The sequence below is a fragment of the Erinaceus europaeus genome, chromosome 1 (genome assembly GCF_950295315.1).
Source record: "Erinaceus europaeus chromosome 1, mEriEur2.1, whole genome shotgun sequence".
Classification (NCBI taxonomy): Eukaryota; Metazoa; Chordata; class Mammalia; order Eulipotyphla; family Erinaceidae; genus Erinaceus; species Erinaceus europaeus.
The window spans coordinates 123290791-123311827 of record NC_080162.1 but is presented as its reverse complement, the minus strand read 5'-3'; the positions used below and the strand labels follow the sequence as shown (position 1 = coordinate 123311827).

Sequence of the window (21037 nt, the reverse complement as noted above, 5' to 3'; positions counted from 1 at the left end):
CCATGTGGTTTTTTGTCTTGCTTTTGTTAATATGGTGGATCACATTGATTGATTTACATATGTTAAACCAACCTTGCATCCCTGGGATAAACCCCACTTGGTCATGATGAACAATCTTTTTAATATAATGCTGTATCTGGTTGGCTAGAATTTTATTCAACATTTTAGCACCTATGTTCATCAGAAATATTGTTCTGTAGTTTTCTTTTTTGGTTGTATTCCTGTATGCCTTTGGTATCAGAGTGATGTTGGCTTCATAGAAGCAGCAAGGGAATATTCTCGTGTCTTCAATCTTCTGGAGGACTTTTAAAATTAGAAGTATTAGTTCTTCTTTGAAGGTTTTGTAGAATTCATTTGTAAAACCATCTGGTCCAGGATTTTTATCTTTGAGAAGATTTTTGATAACTGTTTCCATTTTGTTAGCTGTAATGGGCCTGTTCATATTATCTAGTTCCTCTTTACTTAATTTTGGAAGTTCGTAGGTATCTAGGAAATCGTCCATTTCCTCCAGGTTCTCTAGCTTGGTAGCATATAGTTGTTCATAGGAGCCGCACATGATATGTTGAATTTCTGTGGTGTCTGTTGTGATATCTCCTCTTTCATTTACTCTCTGATTCATTTGGGTCTTCTCCCCCCACCCATTTTTTTTTTTTTTTTTTTGTGAGTCTGGCTAAAGGTTTGTCGATTTTGTTTACTCTTTTGAAGAACTAACATTTACTTTTGTTGATCTTTTGTATGGCTTTCTTATTTTCAATGCTATTGATTTCTGCCCTAACTTTAGTTATTTCTGTCGTTCTTGTTGCTTTAGGGTTCCTTCGTCCTTTTTCTTCTAGATCTTCTAGATGTGCCATCAGGCTGTTTATTTGTGCTTTTTCTTGTTTCCTAATGTGTGCTTGTATGGCTATGAACTTCCCTCTCATTACTGCCTTAGCTGTGTCCCAAATATGTTGATAGCTTGTGCCTTCGTTTTCATTGAACTCTCGAAACATTTTGACTTCTTCCTTTATTTTCTCTTTGACCCAGTAGTTGTTAAGGAGTGTACTGTTGAGGGTCCACATTTTGGGACTATTACTAATCTTTTGTTGATTGTTCAGTGTTAGTTTAATTCCACTGTGGTCTGAGAAGATGCTTGGGATGATTTCAATGCTCTCGAATTTTCTGATGCTGTCTTTGTGGCCTAACATATGGTCTATCCTTGAGAATGACCCATGTGGACTTGAGTAAAATGTGTATTGCTGTTTCTTGGGATGAATGACTCTGAAAATGTCCAATAGTTCTAGTTTATCTATCTCCTCATTTAGCTCTGTTATGTCTTTATTGATTTTCTGCCTGGATGATATGTCAAGTTGAGAGAGATGAGAGAGTGGGGTGTTGAAGTCCCCTTCTATCACTGTGTTGCTGTGAATATATTGCTGTAGCTCTTTCAGTAGACATTTGATGTATTTAGATGGCTTCTCATTGGGTGCATAGATGTTAATAATTGTTAAGTTCTCTTGATTGACTGATCTTCTGAGCATTAAGTAGTGTCCATTACTATCTTTTTTAATCTTATCTGTTTTATAGTCTATCGTGTCAGATATGAGAACAGCTATTCCTGCCCTTTTTTATGGGCCCTTGGCCTGTATGATAGTTTTCCATCCTTTCACTTTGAGTCTGTGTTTGTCTTGTTGAGTTAGGTGGGTTTTCTGTAGAGATAATATTGTTGGGCTGTGTACTCTAATCTATCTTCCTACTCTGTGCCTTTTAATAGGTGAATTCAGGCCATTGATATTTATTGATATCAAAGATTGAAGATATTTTAAGGCCATTCTTGTAGAGTTTTAGAGTGTTCTGATATATGTAATATTTATGGTGGTCTGACTGTTTATAGGAGACCTTTCAGAACTTCTTTCAGGGCAAGCTTGGTGATAGTTGATTCTTTCAACTGTTGCTTGTCTGAGAAGGTTTTTATGCATCCATCTAGTCTGAATGACAGTCTACCAGGATACAGTATTCTTGGTTGAAAGCCTTTCTCATTGAGCACTCAATAGATATCTTTTGCCTTTCTCTTCTGGCCTGTATTGTTTGTGTGGAGAAGTCTGTTGCTAGTCTTATGGGTTTCCTCTGTAGGTGTCTGTTTTTCTCTTTCAGCCTTCAGGATCCTTTCTTATCCTTACTCCTTTCCATTCTAAACATGATGTATCTTGGTGTCTTTAAGTCTAGGTTAATTCTGTTTGGGGCCCTCTGGGCTTCTTGAATCTTTATGTCTTTGATGTTGTCTAGACTAGAGAAGTTCTCAGCTATTATGTCCTGAATAATGCTTTCTTCTTCTTCCTCTCTTTCATCCTCTGGTAAGCCAATAATGCTTATATTGTTTATTTTGAAGTCATCCCATGGGTCTCTGTTGTTGTTTTCTGTATCTCTTAATCTCTTCTTAAGATCTCTTACTTCTTTTTTAGTTGTCTCTAATTTGTCCTCAATCTTGCTAACTCTGTTTTCAGCCTCATTGATTCTATTCTCTCTCCCCTGTACTGTTTTCTGGAGTTCATCTATTTTGTTACCCTGTTCTGTTACTGTTTTAGCTTGTTCAGCTAGTTGTGTTCTTAGCTCAGCTATTTCAGCTTTTAGTTCTCTAATAACCTTGAGAAAATTAGTGTTTCCTTCCAGAGTCTCATTTGTTGTTTCTGTGTTTCTGATGAGAATTCTTTCAAACTCTTTACTCCTATGATTATTTCCTTAACAACTGTTTGGATGTTTACCTCATTATTTTGTGGTTCATCCTTTGGGGACTTTTAGCTAGACTCTTGTCCTGGTTCATTTCTCTAATATTTCTTCTTGTTGATTTAACCATTTTATATAGTATGTTATGAGGTCCCTCTCTCCTTACTTTTCAAATTACTTATCACTATTGCCTGGATTGACTTGTGTCTAAGTTCTGTAATTAAAGGGTTCACAGTGGTGGAAACTGACAGTTGTTTCAATATTATTTTAATCCCTGATTTGGAGCTCAGTGGCTTAAAAGCTTCTTTTGTTCCTTTTCTTCCCTGTAGTCTATGGGGGTCTGAGGGCTTTTAAACTATAAGTAGGCTTCTTATCTTAATCACTGACTCCTGACCAAGAGCTAAAGCAGTGTCTGGCAGATAATCTGGTGGTTATGCAAAGAGACTTTCACAGCCCCACCACTATACCACCAAGGTATAGGTCTTCTCCTGAGTTTCCTGGTTAGTTCTCTGTCCCTTGGTGACAGCACAGTGCCTCCCTGCTGCTGCTCCAGATTCTGAGGGCAGTAGCAATGGAGACTCACAGTTGCACTTGGTGAGTCTCCGGAAAGTCTTCCTCTCCCTTCAGCTGTCCTCTTGTTGGTGAAACAGACTGGTGGTGGTGTCTCAACTGATAAACTGCCAGACTGTTACCAGCCACTTAATCTCTCCCTAGGCTCCTCTCTGTCCACCAGCCACACATGTTTGCACTCATTGGTCATTTGGTGGGTTCCTGAAGTCATTCTAGTCCTGTCTTGTTTCAGTCCCAGGTGGTCTCCTTTAGTATTCCTAGTTCATCTGCGAGAGGAGAGAAGAGAAACACATCTGTTGCTGCTCGTAGCCCCGCCTCCGGAAGTCTCCCCCCCATTTTTACTTTTCTAAATTCCAGTTTACATGTCTAAAAATAATGCCCTTTTTTTGAAAGTATACTGAAAGCAAACTCCAAGCCTCGTTCTTGGAACATAAGCTATCAGCAAGGTTTGAATGATTAAGGTCCTGAGTTCCACTCCTAACACTGCATATACCAGAGTGATACTCTCTGATTGATTCTCTCTTTTAATTAATTAATTAAATTCCTACTATACAATAGTTCTTTTCCCCAGCAAATTATAAAGTAATGAAAAAATGCTTGGAAAGGTGCAGTAACATGCTGAAAATGACTCAGAGCATAGGGCTAAGAATAGAACTTAACCCCAGCCTCTCAGATCAGTGCTTTTCCCATTGCTCTGTGCTTAGCTTTTCCTCTAGAGAAACTCTTTATTAGGGAGGGCAGAGGAGGGAGAGAATACATTTATCTCTTAGGGAATCTATTTTTGCTGTGGGTAAGTCAAGCTCTATAGGACAGTGAAGGGAACTTTACAGAGTGTGGTAGCATCCATGCTGTGTTGATCAGCTCATACCAGCATTCTCACCCACCCACCTACACAAGGCAGATGGCAAACTGAATCTTCTCCTGTCCTGTTTTTATTGTAAAGACGACAACAACCAAAGAGGATTGTAAGTGGAATTGGTAAAACTAGGTTAGGTAATGTAAATCATAATGACAAGTGGTATGCTTTGGAGGGAAGGGACATATCGGCTAAATTATATACAGTGGTGTTACCAAGAGTAATTACACCTTTGATTTATATTGTATCTTTCTTGATGGGTCTTTATTTATTTTTATGTAACACTGAGGAATGAACCCAGTGTTTTGTGCATGTACAACACCGTCTGCAGCCTCCAGGTCCATTTTTATTCTTTTTTAAAATTTATTTATTTATTATTGGGGTATTAATGGTTTACAGAAAATATAGTCATTGACACATGTATAGAATTTCTCGATTTTCTTTGTTTAATTTTTTAGTTATTATATTTATTTATTGATTGGATAGAGACAGCCAGAAATCAAGAGGGAAGGAGGTGATAAGGAGAGAGAGACAGAGATACCTGTAGCCCTGCTTCACGACTCATGAAGTTTTCCCCCATAGGTAGGGACTGGGGGGTTTGAACCTGGGTCCTTGAATATTTTAACATGTGTGCTTAACCAGGTGTGTTACTACCAGCCCCTAAAATTTCTCATTTTTCTTCAAAATATTCTCACCGCCCCCCAGCCTAGGTCCTCCTCCAGGATCATGCACCTGGACCTAAGAGCCCTCTCCCTCTTTATTTTATTTTATTTTATTTTATTTTTGAGAGAGAGAGAGAGAGAGAGAGAGAGAGGCACCATGGTACCATTACAGCATCCATAGAGTCCCCTTGGTGCTGTCATAATAATTCCTGCATCGATAAGTGTATTGGGAGTTTAAAATGAAGTAATTCCTGCATCGATAAGTGTATTGGGAGTTTAAAATGAAGTTTGAAATTTCATGCAGAGACTCTAGTGCCTGAGGCTTCAAAGTCCCAGGTTAAATCCCTCGCAGCACCATAAACCAGAGCTGAGCAGTGCTTCAGTTAAAATAAATAAATAAATATAAATAATAATAAAATGAAATTTCTCCTATAAAAACATCAGTGAAAATGTCAGGTGTTCTAGTAACTCTTTTAAAAAGTACTTTTATTTATTTATTTATTTTAATGAGAAAGATACAGAAAGAAGGAGAGATCAGAGTAATACTCAGCTCTGGCGTATGGTAGTTCTGGGGATTGAACATGGGAGCTCAAAGCCTCATACAAGAAAGTTCTACTGCGTAACCATTATGCTGTTGCCTCAGCCCCTGTTGTCTCTTTAGAACATTGTTCTTGCTCACTGGAAATTTGGGTGCTAAGAAGAGGTCTGTATAAATCAAATATCTAGATTCCCATCAGATGGATAATAGAGAAGAAAAGTAAAAATTATTAGAAGTGCTTAATTTTAAAGTGTATGCTGCTGCTTTCAGTTTATGTCTGACTATTAAAAGTATGGTATATGATTTTTGTAACCAGGTTGTTTAGAGAAATGAGAACAATCAAACTATGATATTCTATCTAAACTTAAACGTCAGCAGCTTTCAAGATTTCTTCATCTACTCCTGCCTTTCACTGTTGTCCTTCACCTTTAGCCTTCTTTATTTAGATTGGCTTCTTATGAGGGAGAAGACTGATCTAAGTATTTACTTCAGTCACACCATACCTTAGAATGTGTAAAGTCCCAGCCTCCTTCTTCCTATTAACTGTTACCTGACCAGATTTAATTTTTAGGATTTTCTCCATTCCTCTCTGACTCAAAGACATAACCTATATAGACTTAATATGAGTTGTTAAAATTTTATTCTTCCCTTTTCCTTATAGAGTTAAAGATCTACTATCTTGAAGGAGATGGGTTCAGAGCAATTATGCAAGTTTATAATTGTTTCTTTTTTATGAACTCGAGAAATGAGAGAATTGTGCTCAATTTTTTTAAGACAAATCTGATATATACAACTATAAGCATAAGAAAGATATTCAACTTCTAATTAAATCCTAATTACCACATATGGGTGTCATTTAAGTCACCCTCTCCAGGTGGAAGGAATGGATCATTCAGGGTTGTTCACAATGTGTGTGTTTGTGTGTGTGTGTGTGTGTGTGTGTGTGTGCATGCTTTTTTTTTATGGTAGAGATTTAACTTCCCTAGGCTATGTGCTCCCTGTAGTTACTCAGAATGTGTGTTGATTTGCAGAACACTGTGTACTGTAGATGCTAATTCAAAGTCCATTATAACTGAATATCTTTCTTAGTAGTCCCTGCATTTCTAGTTCAGTTTTCACATTTTTTAGTAACAGGGGTCTGTAGCTATTGACTGCACAGCAGTTGTTGGGACCACATAGGGAGAGATGACGTCTTTCTTTCTTCACAGCCTGACTCTAAAAATACCACCTTGTATGTAAGTATCATGAGTGTTTGCATGACTTTTTTTCCCCTCAAGGAAAGATATTAAATAAATGTACTAAGTTTATATATTGTTGAGTATTTTAAGTGACACAAAAAGCAACCTAATCTTAAGTGAGAAAAAAATCTTCTTAATCAGCTGGATGAATGTTAACATCAACATCATCAGATTTGAATAAGCCTAGATGGTTTAGTTAGCCATTAAAAACAAAGAGGAAAACAAAAAGACATTTATCTTTCATTATTCTTTTTTTTTTTAATTTAATAATGATTGACAAGATTGTAGGATAAGAGGGGTACAATTCCATACAATTCTGTATCCCTGTAGGTCTGAGCTTGCATTATGTGGTCATAGCTAAAAGCATTCTAGGCTGCACTTATTTCAAGACCAGTCTTCCTCAAGTGGCAGAGTCTTCCTCAAGTTAGCCCAGCCTCCCTTCGGAGAGTGGGGCAGTCCCTACAACTATTATTGTTCTTCATTGAGGGCAAAGTCAGGTAGAGGCCCACAAGAGGGTTTATAATGCTGTCCCTGATGTGAATGACCAGTGATGGTGGAAAGAGGGATCTGTTAGAGGTCTAGGCTTATCATGTCTGTGTGGGAATCCTAGGATTCCCTGACTAGGGCCCCAGGAGATGGGGTGGCTTGGTAGTGATCAAAAGGGCCATCATTAAAGTATGCTGGTCTCTTGCCCTTATCCAGCTTTTCGTAGTCCTTACTTTATCTGACACAGTTGGACTTAGAGTGATTGAGGGACGTGAAATAAGAAGTAGTTGAGGGTATCTAGGTCTAAGTAGCAACTGTTTGATTAAGTGACTTTATGGTATCTTTTTTAGGTCTTGCTACTCTTATTGAGTCATTGCAAACTATTATGTACTTTTACTTTAAGGTATATATTTTCCCCTAATATGCTCTTCCATTATTCTAACATTCCTCAGAAACTGCATATATAGTATGTTATAATATATATATATATCATACATTTTTATAATACTTTATAAATTTATATTTAGGTAGAGTTGTGAAGTCATGTGGCATTTAAATTCTGCCAATAACACTTATTATGGGACCTTGAGCAAATAGCCTAACCTCTCTTAGACTATATTGGTATGTAAGGATTATTCTGGGGATCATAGGTTTTCAGTGGCAGAAAACAGCTATCATAGGAAAACAAAATGATTAGAAGGGTATTAAGAATATAAAAGAATCAAAGACATTCTTAGAGAGCCAGGACTGATAAAGTCCAGAAACCAGTAAGGTCTGGAGATCTACTAGCAGAGCAAATGAACCTTTTCTTCTTTTTACTCAGCTCCAGTTTCAGAGGTCCAAACATGAGAGTCTGTTAGCCAAAGTCTAATTAACTAAATAAACCTCTGACCCTATGTCCACAGAGAGGGCTTGGAAAGGTGATGCCCAAAAAAGTATCACAAGTTGCTTCTAACAGGATGAGAATTGGATAGTCAAAATTGTAAACTTTATGAAAAAATGGGCTCAGTCAGGAAATTGATGATTTTTTAAAGTTTTTTTTTTTCATTTTTTTTTTCCTCCATGGTTATTGCTGGGCTCGGTGCCTGCACCATGAATCCACCACTCCTGGAGGCCATTTTTTTCCCCCTTTTGTTGCCCTTGTTGTAGCCTTGTTATGGTTATTATTATTTGCCATTGTTGATGTTGTTCATTGTTGGATAGGACAGAGAGAAATGGAGAGAGGAGGGGAAGACAGAGAGGGGGAGAGAAAGATAGACACCTGCAGACCTGCTTCACTGCCTGTGAAGCGACTCCCCTGCAGGTGGGGAGCCAGGGCTCGAACCGGGATCCTTACGCCGGTCCTTGCGCTTTGTGCCACATGCACTTAACCCACTGCGCCACTGCCCGACCCCCTTTTTAAAGTATTTTTACAATGTCACTAAGTAGAAAGAAAGTCTCACATAACAGAGAAGCCAGAGCACCATCTGCTACATGTGGCAGCAAGAGTCTTAGTCATGCAAGTCCTGCACCTTACCTTCCCCAATCTCAATATTTACTTCATTCAAGTTTACATAGTAGTTAGTACAAGATGCCTTAGTTCTTTTCAACATTACTGAATGACTTTGGATCGTCATGTGATTTTTATACTCCCAGAGGATTTCTTAGAAGACAGCATGGTTAAGAACAGTTGTGGGATATAAGCAATCCAAAGTATATTTATTCTAACTCTCCTCTTATTCTCTGCTACTTTGAAGAGTATGTGAAGATTCAGGAGGTTGGACTGTCTTTATGCCTAGATTAGCCTTGAACTAGCCATTTTTTTAATTAGTGATTTAATAATGATCGACAAAATTGTGGGATAACAGGGATAAAAGTCCACACAACTCCCACTACCAGAGTTCTGTAACCCATCCCCTCCATTGGAAGTTTCCCTATTCTTTATCTCTGGCAGTATGGACCAAAGATCTTTATGCAATGCAGAAGGTCTGCCTTCTGTAATTGTTTCTCTACTGGACATGGGTACTAGCTGTGTTTTAAGTAAGAGGTAAATCAGTTACAAACTTTGGTACTTTATTTCTCTAAAATTAATTCAGCTTAACACTTCAGTCACTAAGGTTTATATAAAGTCCTGTGCAAGATTCTTTTGGTATCTCATACCCATCAACTTTTCTGCATATATGCTACTTCACCTTGTCCCAGCTTGAGACTTAGATAATTAAATAAACTGAACATAAGCACAAGTTACTGTCTATTATTACCCAGCTAGCCCTGAAGGTTGCCCCTTTCTCACTACAGAAATCTTGGGGATAAATTTTGAGATATGCTTATCTTCACAAGTAATTCCTCACACATGGGTCTGAAGAATTAAGAAGCCTCTGGGAATAACCATAATCAGACATGCACAAGACTTATCTTTAAACCAATCCTACAACCTCCCCTCCAATCAGCTATGATCCATGTACTGATGGCATCAAGTCCTGCTTCCCTTTCTTTATTTTTTAAAATTTTTTTATTATCTTTATTTATTTATTGGATAGAGACAGCCAGAAAGCAAGAGGGAAGGGGGTGCTAGGGAGAGTCCAAGTTCTGTTTATTGTTCAACTTTTATTTTTGTAATTAGGTTCATTTCACTGAATATGCCTTTAAAATTTAAATGGAAAAGAGATGGCCAGTATTTTCCTCTTAAGTATTTGATGGTTTCTGGTCCAAGGGTGATGAAATCCCCTACTATTATTGTATTGCTGTTAATATATTGCTGAACTCTTTCAGTAGATGTTTGATGTGTTTAGATGGCCTCTCCTTGGGTGCACAGATGTTGATAATCATTAAATCCTCTTGATTGACTGATCTTCTGAGTACTAAGTAATGTCCATCTCTATCTTTTAAAATTTTATTTGTTTTAAGGTCTATTGTGTCCAGTTGAGAATGACTATTTTTGCCCATTTTGTGGGCCATAGGCTTGAATGGTAGTTTTCCATCCTTTCACTTTGAGTCTGTATTTGTCTTGTTGAGTTAGGTGGGATTCCTGTAGACAACATATGGTTGGGTTGTGTTTTCTGATCCATCTTCCTACTCTGTGTCTTTTAGTAGGTGAATACAGGCCATTGACATTTATTGATATCAAAGATTGAAGATATTTTGAGGCCATTCTTGTAGAGTTTTAGAGTATTCTAATATAGGGCATGTTTATGGTGATCTGATTATTTATAGGAAACCTTTCAGAATTTCTTTCACGACAGGCTTGGTGATAGTTGATTCCTTCAACTGTTGTTTGTCTGAGAAGGTTTTTATGCCTCCATCTAGTCTGAATGACTGTCTAGCAGGATACAGTATTCTTGGTAGAAAGCCTTTCACATTTGGAGCTTGATAATTATCTTGCCATTCTCTTCTGACCTATAGAGTTTGTGTGGAGAAATCTTCTGCTAATCTTATGGGTGGATGTTTCTCTGTAGGTGACTCTTGGTTTTTCTCTTGCAGTTTTCAGGATCCTTTCTTTATCCTTATTCCTTTCCATTCTAAATATGATGTATCTTGGTGTCTTTAAGTCTGGGTTAATTCTGTTTGGGACCCTCTGAGGGCCCCATGCAGAGCCAATGGCAAAGTTGAGAAGGAGGGGAAGAAAGCATTCTACAGGACATAATAGCTGAGAACTTCCCTAATCTAGACAACATAAGACATAAAGGTTCAAGAAGGTTTAAGTTGAACCTCAAAGATAAGCATTTTTTTTTCTTTTTTGCTGCCAGGTTTATTGCTGGGGCTAGGTGCCAGCACTGCTCCTGGAAGCCATTTTTTCTTTATCTCTCTTTCTCTCTCTTTTTTTCCCCTAGTTTTTATTATATAGGACAGAATGAAATTGAGAGAAGACAAGGAGAAGGAGAGGATAGATACCTGCAGACTTGCTTCACCGCTAATGAATTGGACCTGTGGGTGGGGAGCCGGGACTTGAACCCTGGTTCTTGCACTTGACTGGGTGCACCACCATCTAGTCCCCAAAGATAAGCATTTTTCTTAACTTCCGTTTTATAAATTCTGTTTTTGGGATATAGAAGAGGAGAAATAAGTTAAGATCCTCCAAAAAATTAGCCGAAAACTCAAATTCCTTTTACTGTATTTCAAGTCCTACATTCTTCCCACAGATAAATAGCATCCTTTTTAAAGCTTTCCAGTTTGGTTTAGCTAAATAGACACAGGTGTTTTTAAACAGTAATACAGCATTTACTTTATATATTTTATAATATAGTTCATATTTAAAGTAGTTATGGTTTATAACATTCATATATACAATAATGCATTATTAAATTTATATACCCAAATGGAAAATAATGAAAGCAAATTATTATTTTCAAGTGTTTTAGTATTTTCACATTCTTTGAGTCAGAGATGCTAAATTATTTAACAAATAATTGTGTATTACTGCTTGGACACTATATATAAATTGATTAAGAACAACTGTTAAGTGAGATAAGTTAAAAAAAAGGATGAAGATGAGACGATCTCACTCATGGATAGAACTTGAAAAATAAGAACAGAAGGGAAAACACAAAATAGAAGTTGGAGTGGTGTAATGCAACAAAGCAAAGGATTCTGGGGGGGGGGGGTTCCTTTCAGGTCCTAGTGCATGGTAATGGAAGGCTGAGGGTGAGTGTTTAGCAGAAAATTGAGAAATTTTACCCATGTGTCAGTGATGCTATTTATAACACCTCCAATAAAAAAGGAAAAAGTAGAAAGAAAAAAAAAGTATCACAATAAAGAACAGCTAATATAGGAGACATAATCAATCTCAATCAGTTTATCTGATTTCCTTCTCTTTAATGTCTCTGCCTTCTTCCTTTTCCTTGTCTCCTTTTCTTTTCTTCTTTATATTTTCTTTTATTTTTCCTAGTTTAAGAACAAATGACTTATATGAAGTAATACATTCTTTGGATTAAATCCTAATCGTGCTTGCTTAATTATTCATTCATCTCATTGAACAATGGCTGTATGTTGAGTTTGTTGTTTTAAAGGCTGAGTGGTCTAAAAATGCAAATGCATTGTCTTCTATAGAATTCTGGAGTCATTAGTGTGTGCTCAGTAAGGGTGTTAGCGGGTGTGTGTTCCTTCTTTTTATATATATATTTTTCTTTATTGGGGGATTAATGTTTTACAGTTGACATTAAATACAATGGTTTGTACATGCATAACATTTCTCATTTCTCCACACAACACTACTGGGTCCTCAGCCATCCTGTTCCAGGACCTGAATTCTGGGTGTGTGATCCTTCTAGAGATTCTCAGGGGAGGATATTCCTTGATTTCTATCCTCTTCTCACAATATTCTTGCTTCTATTGTCACATCCACTTTTGCCTTTGACTTTCTGGTCTTCCGCTAATACAAACACTCATGATTACACTGGATCCAGCTTGACACTGCAACGTATCTTCTCTGTATTAAAACCAATTTGGTCAGGTGGGTGAGTCAGCTGTACTAGCGAGAGGCCTAATCCCCAGCACCACATAGAGGCAAAGAAACAAGCAAAAAGGCAAAGCAAATAATACAGCATAAATGGTCTCTCTTGAAAGAGGAAGAAAAAAAAAGGAAGGAAGGAAGGAAGGGAGGGAGGGAGGGAGGGAAGAAGAAAAGGGAGAGGAGGGGAGAGGATTAAAGGGCAGGGGAGGGAGAGAGATAGAAAAAGAGAGAGAGAGAGACTAAGTGGTGATACACTTGGTTGTTATGCACAAGGACCCAAGTTCAACCCCCGGGGCCCCACCTGCAGTGAAGCTTCAGGTGGTGAAAGCAGTGCTGCAGGTATCTTTCTTTCTCTTCCTCCCTCTCAATTTCTCTCTATTCTATCAAATAAAATAAATAAAATTTAAAATAAGGGAAGAAAGAGAAAGAGGAAGGAAAGAAGAAAGGGAGATACAAAGAAATGAGAAATATCAATAGAAAAGAAAATCCCCACCTGGTTGAGCACACATGTTACAATGTGCAAGGACATGGGTTTGAGCCCATGGTCCCTACCTACAGGACGAAAGCTTCACGAGTGGTAAAGCAGTGTTGCAGGTGTCTCTGTGTCTCTCTCCTCTCTAATAATTATGCTGAAATAATTTGTGTAAAAAGAGGACCATCTTGGGAACAACAACAGTGTGTTTTCATGCATTGAATCTCTATAAGTAAAAACAGTTATAAACACTATGATTATGAAAATATCTTCAGTAAACCCTAAGGTCAGACCAATATAGCAGAAGCCTTATGTACTTTACCTCCTGATATCTTTCTTAGAAATCTGTGAAATCCAGGAACTATAATAAATGCTTTTTTCTTTGTCTTTCCTGTAGGTCTGTCAGTTTGTTGTTTCTGTGAATGGACTCAATGTGCTACATGTAGACTACCGAACCGTGAGCAATCTGATTCTAACTGGCCCTCGGACCATCGTCATGGAAGTCATGGAGGAGCTGGAATGCTGAGCAGGTGGTCTTCCTGGCTCTGCAAGTGTCCAGAACAGCACAAAATAATGTAATGACTAGACATCTATATAAACACATGGAGAGTGGACATAAGATTCTTTTCTCTTTACGACCACATCTTTGAGTTTCATACACATCGAGTGTGGAAGAACTGGGTAGTAATCTTAAAAAAGAGAGAGAAACACTATTTACATTAGCACAGAAAAAAAATTAAGTTGAACTCTCACCAAAATTAACATGGCACTGTTTATTAGAGGATATTGATTTCATAAAACTTCAAATTAAAGCAACATCCAGGGGATATTATCTGTTAAGTCAGCATTGTGAGGGAGGTCTTTAAGCATCCGAGTGCTTCAACCCCATAAAATTCCTGCTTTAGTATCAACATTCAACAGATGTTTTTAGTCTTGACATCAGTTAAAAACAAAAACAAAAAATCAAGCTCTTTGTGAGGAGGAGAGCAGACAGGGAGCCTCTGCTTAAAAATATTTGCTGTTCTTTTTTTTCTGAACCTAAATTATTTTGTTCTATCAATCAGCTAGCTACAGCAACTTTCTAGAATTCTGAGTATGTTGAATATCAAAACAAGAAAGTTTGTATATACACATGTAATTCAAAATCAAGCCTTCTAGGATGATTTTACTTTGACATTGTACATTTGTAAGTTAAATAGTCTAGGTCTTGACCCATCTGTGATAAAACTTGAAACTCTAAATTGCCTTATTGGCCTGAATTTTTACTAGCTTTCTAGTTAACACATTCTAAGTACATGATGTGCTGCTTATTTGGTGGGATTCCCCCCAAAAAAAAACTTTTTTGTGCTGTAACTTTTTGCTCATTTGTATATATATCTTTCTTTTCTCTGTCTAGAAAAATGCAATTTAGGACTTGGCGTATGTAAGAAATATCTCAAAGTGCCAAATTAGGGAGTCAGAGAATGCTAAATTCTTCATAAATTAATGTCATGCATTCTGAAAAACCATGTTACTTTCTTACCATATATTGCCAAAAATATGAATGTTGTACCTCAGCCCTTTTTTGATCAGGTTATGCTTAATGTATTGGTACTGGTGAAATAGACATAATGTACTGAAGTTGTTACATATAGATGTTTCTGGTGATTCATCTTTTCTAATCTGTAGTTGTAGTCACCGAATAGAATATTGATGTCATAGAGAATGTATTACAATACCATTAACCTATATTTGAGAAATACTATAGTATATGTGTGTATGGGTATGTGTGTGTGTGTGTGTGTGTGTGTGTGTGTGTGTGTGTGCATTTATACTGTATGCCAAACTCTGTGCTGTGGCATTTAACATATGCAATTTTTAATCTTTGTGACTGGGGACATGGCACAGTGGATATTACATTGGACTTTTAAGCATGAAGACCTGAGTTCAATCCCTAACATGACATGTGCCAGAGTAATACGCTGGGGCTTGCTTTCTTTCCTTTTTCTTTTTCATAATTAACAAAATGAATATTAAAATATTCATCCTCAACACAACTCTGTAAAGTAGTTATTATCACCCTAATATTTAGCTATGGAAACAAAATCTGAGCCATATTAAAAATGGCTGCTAGATTCATACCACTGCAAGAACTACTGTGATAGAACCTGGATTCAGACATGAGCTTATTTGATACTAAAGCCTATACTCCTCATCCACATTTTATCCTAGTCTTTTTCCACCTAGAGATCTTACTTTTATGGTTTAGTCTTCACTAAGTGCTATATTAAAAGTGTATGATACTTATCCTAATTTGCCTTTACAGTCAGTTTTGCTCATGATCTCCATTTGAAACTGAAGATGCTAGGTAAGTCTTATGTCCAAGGTCACACAACTTGTTAGTTTTAGAACACATTTGTAAACATCTGTAAAGGGTAAGTCTTAAATTCTTTCTGTCCCTAGGTATTCACTAACTGACAAAAGATAATGGCCATTCTACTGGAACTGGTATTAGCTTGCTGGTTGCTTGTATACTTTCCTTCCATCCCAACACACCATATCTGGGAACCTGACATAACATCATTTCTCTTTTTGCCAATATAAGTACCAGAGAAGTATGTTTCTATCTGTCCCACACAGCCTTCTGCCTGATTCAGAGTGTCTTGGTGTCATTAGTCAAAGTCAAACAATACTGATAAGTAAGAAGGAAAGGAGGAAGGGAGGGAGACAAGAGAAGAAAGAAGGAAGGAGGGAGTGGAGTTTGTGGGGGAGGGAGAAACTGTTTCCTTCTTTGATTTCAATATAGATGTCAAATTGCATAAGATTCTACTAGAATAAAGAGACTTATCACCTTAGGTAGGCCTTTAACCTACTCTTTTTACCCTTGCACTATAATTAAAGCAACTGTTCCCACTCCCCTAGAGGCCCCATCTTGCTCACTGTAGTCTTTGTACATGCAGTTTCTCCTCTCTAAAATAGTTTTCCTTTTTGTCTTTGCCTGGAAAAAAAAACTTATTAACTTCACTCCTCTGCGAATTCTTTATGAGTTTAGGGATCACTGCCTCTTCTCTAAACTTCCATGAACCCTTGTACTCCAAGCCCCCTAGGATGATAGCAATGAGGGTGTCTACTCTAAATCTATCCTATTATAATACCATATCCCTCATTACAATTTAGACATCTGTACGACAGGAACCATATTTACTCAGACTATTTCCATTCCCTAATGTAGTTCCTGCCACAGGTTATCTGCTATCTATTCCTAATAAATGGACTACCACAAAGCAAAACTCCTAGTGCTGTTTATTTGCTTATGACCCTGTGAGCTGGCAGTTTGTGCAGAGTTCTTCTGTGCTAGTCAACTAATGCTCCATGTTGCGCTCACTGGTTCAAACAAATATTTGAGTGGAAGAAGCAGGTTGATGGCGGGGATGGGTAAATTTGGCTGGCTAGAATAAATTGGGGTCCGAGTCGTGGAGCACCTGGTTGAGCCCACATGTTCCAATGTGAAAGGACCAGGGTTCAAGCCTCCAGTCCCCACCTGCAGGGGGAAAGCTGCAAGAGTGGCAAAGCAGTGTTGTAGGTCTGTCTCTCTTCCCCTTTATCTCTCCCTTCCCTTTCAATATCTGGCTGTCTCTATCAGATATAGATAAATATTTTTTTAAAAAAGAATAAATTGACAGTGACTGATAGAAGTTTCTCAGTTTTATTCCATGTGATTTTTCCTCATCACTAGACCAGTCTTTCTCACTAGGCCTTATGAGATCAAAAGAGGGTGAGAACAGAAACTACAAGACCTCTTGTGGACTTGCTTGGAAGGTACACAGTGTCACTTCCATAGCATCTTATTGGTCAAAGAAGGTCATAAAACTAAGCCCCAAATCAGGAGATAGGCAAACAGTCTTTGCCATCTGTTGGGAGGAACAGCAAAGAATTTGTGGCCAATTTAAATCCACCAAGAATAGGTACTCACTTTTTTTTTTTCTGGTCAAGGTTGAAGAAGTTAACTATTAAAAGACTTCAGCTATCCAAATTCAAATTACTGAACAACTACAGGCTAGAAGTGCAATATCAATTTGTAAATAAAGCTTGGCACCTAATGAAAATGTCAAAGTTAAAGTTAAAACATCTTAAAATGAGAGTGCTGCGTGGAGCTGTGGAGAGTACACTTTAGTCTCACTTTGCTGATGGGGCAACTGAAGTGTGGAATGGCCAAGTGGTGAGCCTGACCTCATAAGGTTTATTTGGGTCAAAACACAAGCCAAACCAGAATCTTCTGTCCCCTTCCATTAATATCCTTCACAGTGTGACCTTGTGCAGTGGAAACAATGTACTAGGAATAGATTTGGTGTATTTGGAGTGGTGGCGGGGCCTTTCATTAAATCCTAGGTTGTGCTATGCACTTATGAAGGTTAGGGGTAAACCTTAATTTGATTCAGATCTTGAGTTGTTAACTTTTGTCATTTAGAAAAATAATTGTTTGAGGTAATATCTGTGACAAATGAACTGCTTTAAGCATGTACAATTCCTTCTTAAATGTAGTACCAAGGCTTACTCTAAATTAAGAATAAGCAGTATTTCTGAGAGTTTTTTCATATGAATGTGTGTGTACATGTGTGGGTGTGTGTGGTCTGTGTGAGGTTCACTCAGTGAGAGTCTATCTTTATAATGACGTTCTTTTTCCCTATAGAACACCCCTTCAATTTTTCTCAGGTGTTTTGCATTATGCATTTATCATTGGCATGTGTGATGAAAATGGAATTTCTTTTTGTTTCCTTGTCAATATGATACACACTTTCAGTACTAATGTGAAAGCCACACTTGTCAAGTGTACTCGAGAGGAAGAAATGCAGTTCTCTTTTGGACTGATCTCTGTCTGATGCTTTACTAGTATTCTCTGTAGAGTATTTGTATAAGCTAATAAGAGGATTTTCTGAGAATTAGTAGGTAGCATGATGTCATCCATATTTGAATAGACTGAATGGATTAAATTCACACCATCTTATAAAAAGAGAATACATTTGGATGTTTAAAAAACACTGTATTGTGCTCACAGTAGAATATCATAGTTCTAGCTATTCATTCCTTTCAAATGTATTGTGAAAATCTGCTTTAAAGTCCTATTTTAAACTGATGTCACTATTATCTCTGGCTGAGCATTAATCCTGCTTTATTTTTATTACAAATTATCAGAATTAATGTGAACATATCATTTTTATCATTTAGCTGACTGATGTCACTATGGTATCACTCACTTTAGGAAGAATTTCAGGTATAATAAGAATACGTATAAGAATTTTCAGGTATATTTCTAGTTCAATACCCAAAGGACAAAATTTCAGCATACCAAAATGAAGGTCATATCAAAGTTAGCCTATGGGATTGTCAAATGCGTTAATATATGAATTTAATATATATGTTTAGTTTGAAAATTTGGTTGAAATTCATATCCTCCCTTTACTAGAATTGACAGCATAGTATTTAAAATTATAATGTGAAATAGTATATGATAAAGTAAATGTTAAAAATTTTAAACAATAACTTCAGGGTTTCCTATCTGTTCAGAATGCAGATACTTTTTAATCCTTTGAAAGGGTTGCATTTTATAGCTGATATCTGACTAACTTGTCAGGAAAAACACATCAAGCTCATACCTAATTTTGTAATGTAGCGTAAAGTGCCAATTGATGGATGTGTTCTGATTCTCTTTTGCTTGAAGAAAAAAAAAGTTAATTAAAATCTTTTTTCTGCATTGTATTTAATTTGTTATCATTTTGTCCTTACACACTTCAGTATTGCTACGTGTCATTGAGAAGTCCATATGACAAAATCCTATATGGTTGTTTTCTATTCTAGAAGAATATTAGTTCTTTTTCTTTTCTTTAATATTTGTGGGGAGTTAGGTAAATTATGGGGATGAGTGGTTATTTGAACTATACTCAGTATTAACCAAAAGAACCTAACAGTCACTCACTTAAGAACCTTACTAAACACTTGTGTTTTGCTGGACATTGCATTTAGATTCGGAAATACAAAATTTAGGGATACAAAACTGAATTGACATGCCCCTGTATCCAGCCCATTCTGTAAAGTCACTTTTAGATCTGTTTCCTAGAAATATTCTCTCTATGGGACAGGTAGTTACGAAGTCATGGTACTGACAGTAATGGCAGTGCCACAAACTACCATCCAATTTAACAACAGAACACTGACAACCTTTCTTTAACTGTTCCTTCCCAATCCTGATCCAAGTTTCTGTTACCTGGCATAATGACAATGGGGAATGTTGAGTTTACCATTTTCTTGTTCTTTTTTTTCTTAATGGTTTTCTGGGATTCTTTTTAATGGACTGTATTAAAAGAGCATCAAGTTTTAAATAGTCTGGCACAAGCATGATTTTTATTCAGGATTATATTATGATTCTTCTAAATTTTTGTGCATAGTTATAATCGGTTTAATTTTTGTAACTTCACAATTTTCTCAATCACTTATTTTTTCTTGTCAATGGCTATGTGTTTTTACTATTGCTGGCATAAATGGAATGACCATGAACATTTTCTTGCCATGTCCTGGGAACATGTGAAGGGGTTTCTCTTAGGTAGTCACTTAGAGTTGTTGAGTCTTGGAAAATGTTAATGCTAATTTTGCAAAGTGACATCTAACTGGGTTCTACAGTGACTGGACCAATGTATACTCCATGTAAAATGTAAAAGTGAAATATGTTAATCAGTATCTTCTCCAATATTTGATATTCTAAAACTTCATATATTTTATCTAATAAATGTTCATTTGGTTCATGATACTAAGTAGCTTGATTTGTTGCCAGTGTGATAAAATTTAAAGCACAGAAAATGTATTGGGGTATGATTTTTAGATTACTATATCAGAGTTTTTTCTTTTTTTCACCAGAGCTAATGCTGGGACTCCAGCTTGCATGATTCCTCTGCTCCTGGTAGATTTTTAATTTTATATAGAAGTTAAGAAACAGAATGGGAAAGAGAGAGAGAGAGAGAGAATGTAAGTTATATAGCACACTCCTACTCCACCACTCATTAAGCTTCCCCAGTGCAGTTTCTCATAAGTGGTGGCCTCAAACCTGCATCCCTATGTATGGTAAAGAATGCACTCTACCAGTTGAACAATCCATAGCCCCCTTAGACACTACTTGAAGTCCACCATATATTGAAACTTTTTATTTTGGGTGGGAGTAGATAGCATAGTGGTTATACAAACAGACTCTCATGCCTGAGGCTCCATCAAGTCCCAGGTTCAATCCCCCCACACACACACACACCACCATAAGCCAGAGCTGAGCAGTGCTCTGGTTAAAAATTAATTAATTAATTAATTAATTAAGAAGAAGAAACTTTTTCTATTTTAATAGTGATTTAATAAATCACCTGCGCTATCATTTCACTGTACTCTTAAGATATTGAGGAGAAAAGAGATTCATCAGTGGGTAGAAAATATAGCTCTTGACCTGAAATGAGTGCAGCCTAGAATGTTTCTAGCTGTGACCATGACATGTGAGCTCAGACTGACAGGAATGGTGAGGTTACACAGGTTCCTATGCTAAGTATGAATAGACATGGGCCCTAGGTCAGATCAATGAGGTTTACAGTTATATACTTTCCCTATATTTGGGAGATACTCTCTGCCCTGAATCAACTTTCTGGTCCTATTTTCAACTCTGACACCATTTTCCCAGACAATACTTTCAGCCCACCTGCATGTGATCTGTTTGGCTTGGTCAAAAATTAGTAAAGTCATGGACCCCTTGGAACATACCTAAAATAGACTTACCAGCTTCTTCCAACATAAAGACCCCAAATCTCATCTGCTAAGTTTCTGATTATTAAACAATTTGTTCTGCTTTGTATCTTAATGCTTTTCAGCCACCAAGTTGCAAATGCTACTGTGACACCAACCTGACTTTCCTGGGCAGACAACCTCACCAATGTGTCTTGGAACCCCACCTCCCCAGAGCCCTGCCCCACTAGGGAAAGACAGAAACAGGCTGAGGGTATGGATCGACCTGTCAACACCCATGTTCAGTAGAAAAGCAATTACAGAAGCCAGACCTCCCAACTTTTGTACCCCATAAAGAA

General features: G+C 37.2%; 1 protein-coding gene across 1 annotated transcript in view; it reads left to right on the top strand.

The window, feature by feature from the left end:
* The window catches only part of DEPTOR (DEP domain containing MTOR interacting protein), a 188489-nt gene extending 168760 nt beyond the window's left edge, over positions 1–19729 (top strand). The window contains exon 9 of the mRNA XM_007526226.3: positions 13348–19729. Within this exon, the coding sequence (XP_007526288.1) occupies positions 13348–13476 (129 nt within the window). The 3' untranslated portion in view covers positions 13477–19729. The remainder of the gene's footprint in view (positions 1–13347) is intronic.
* Positions 19730–21037: the final 1308 nt, after the last annotated feature.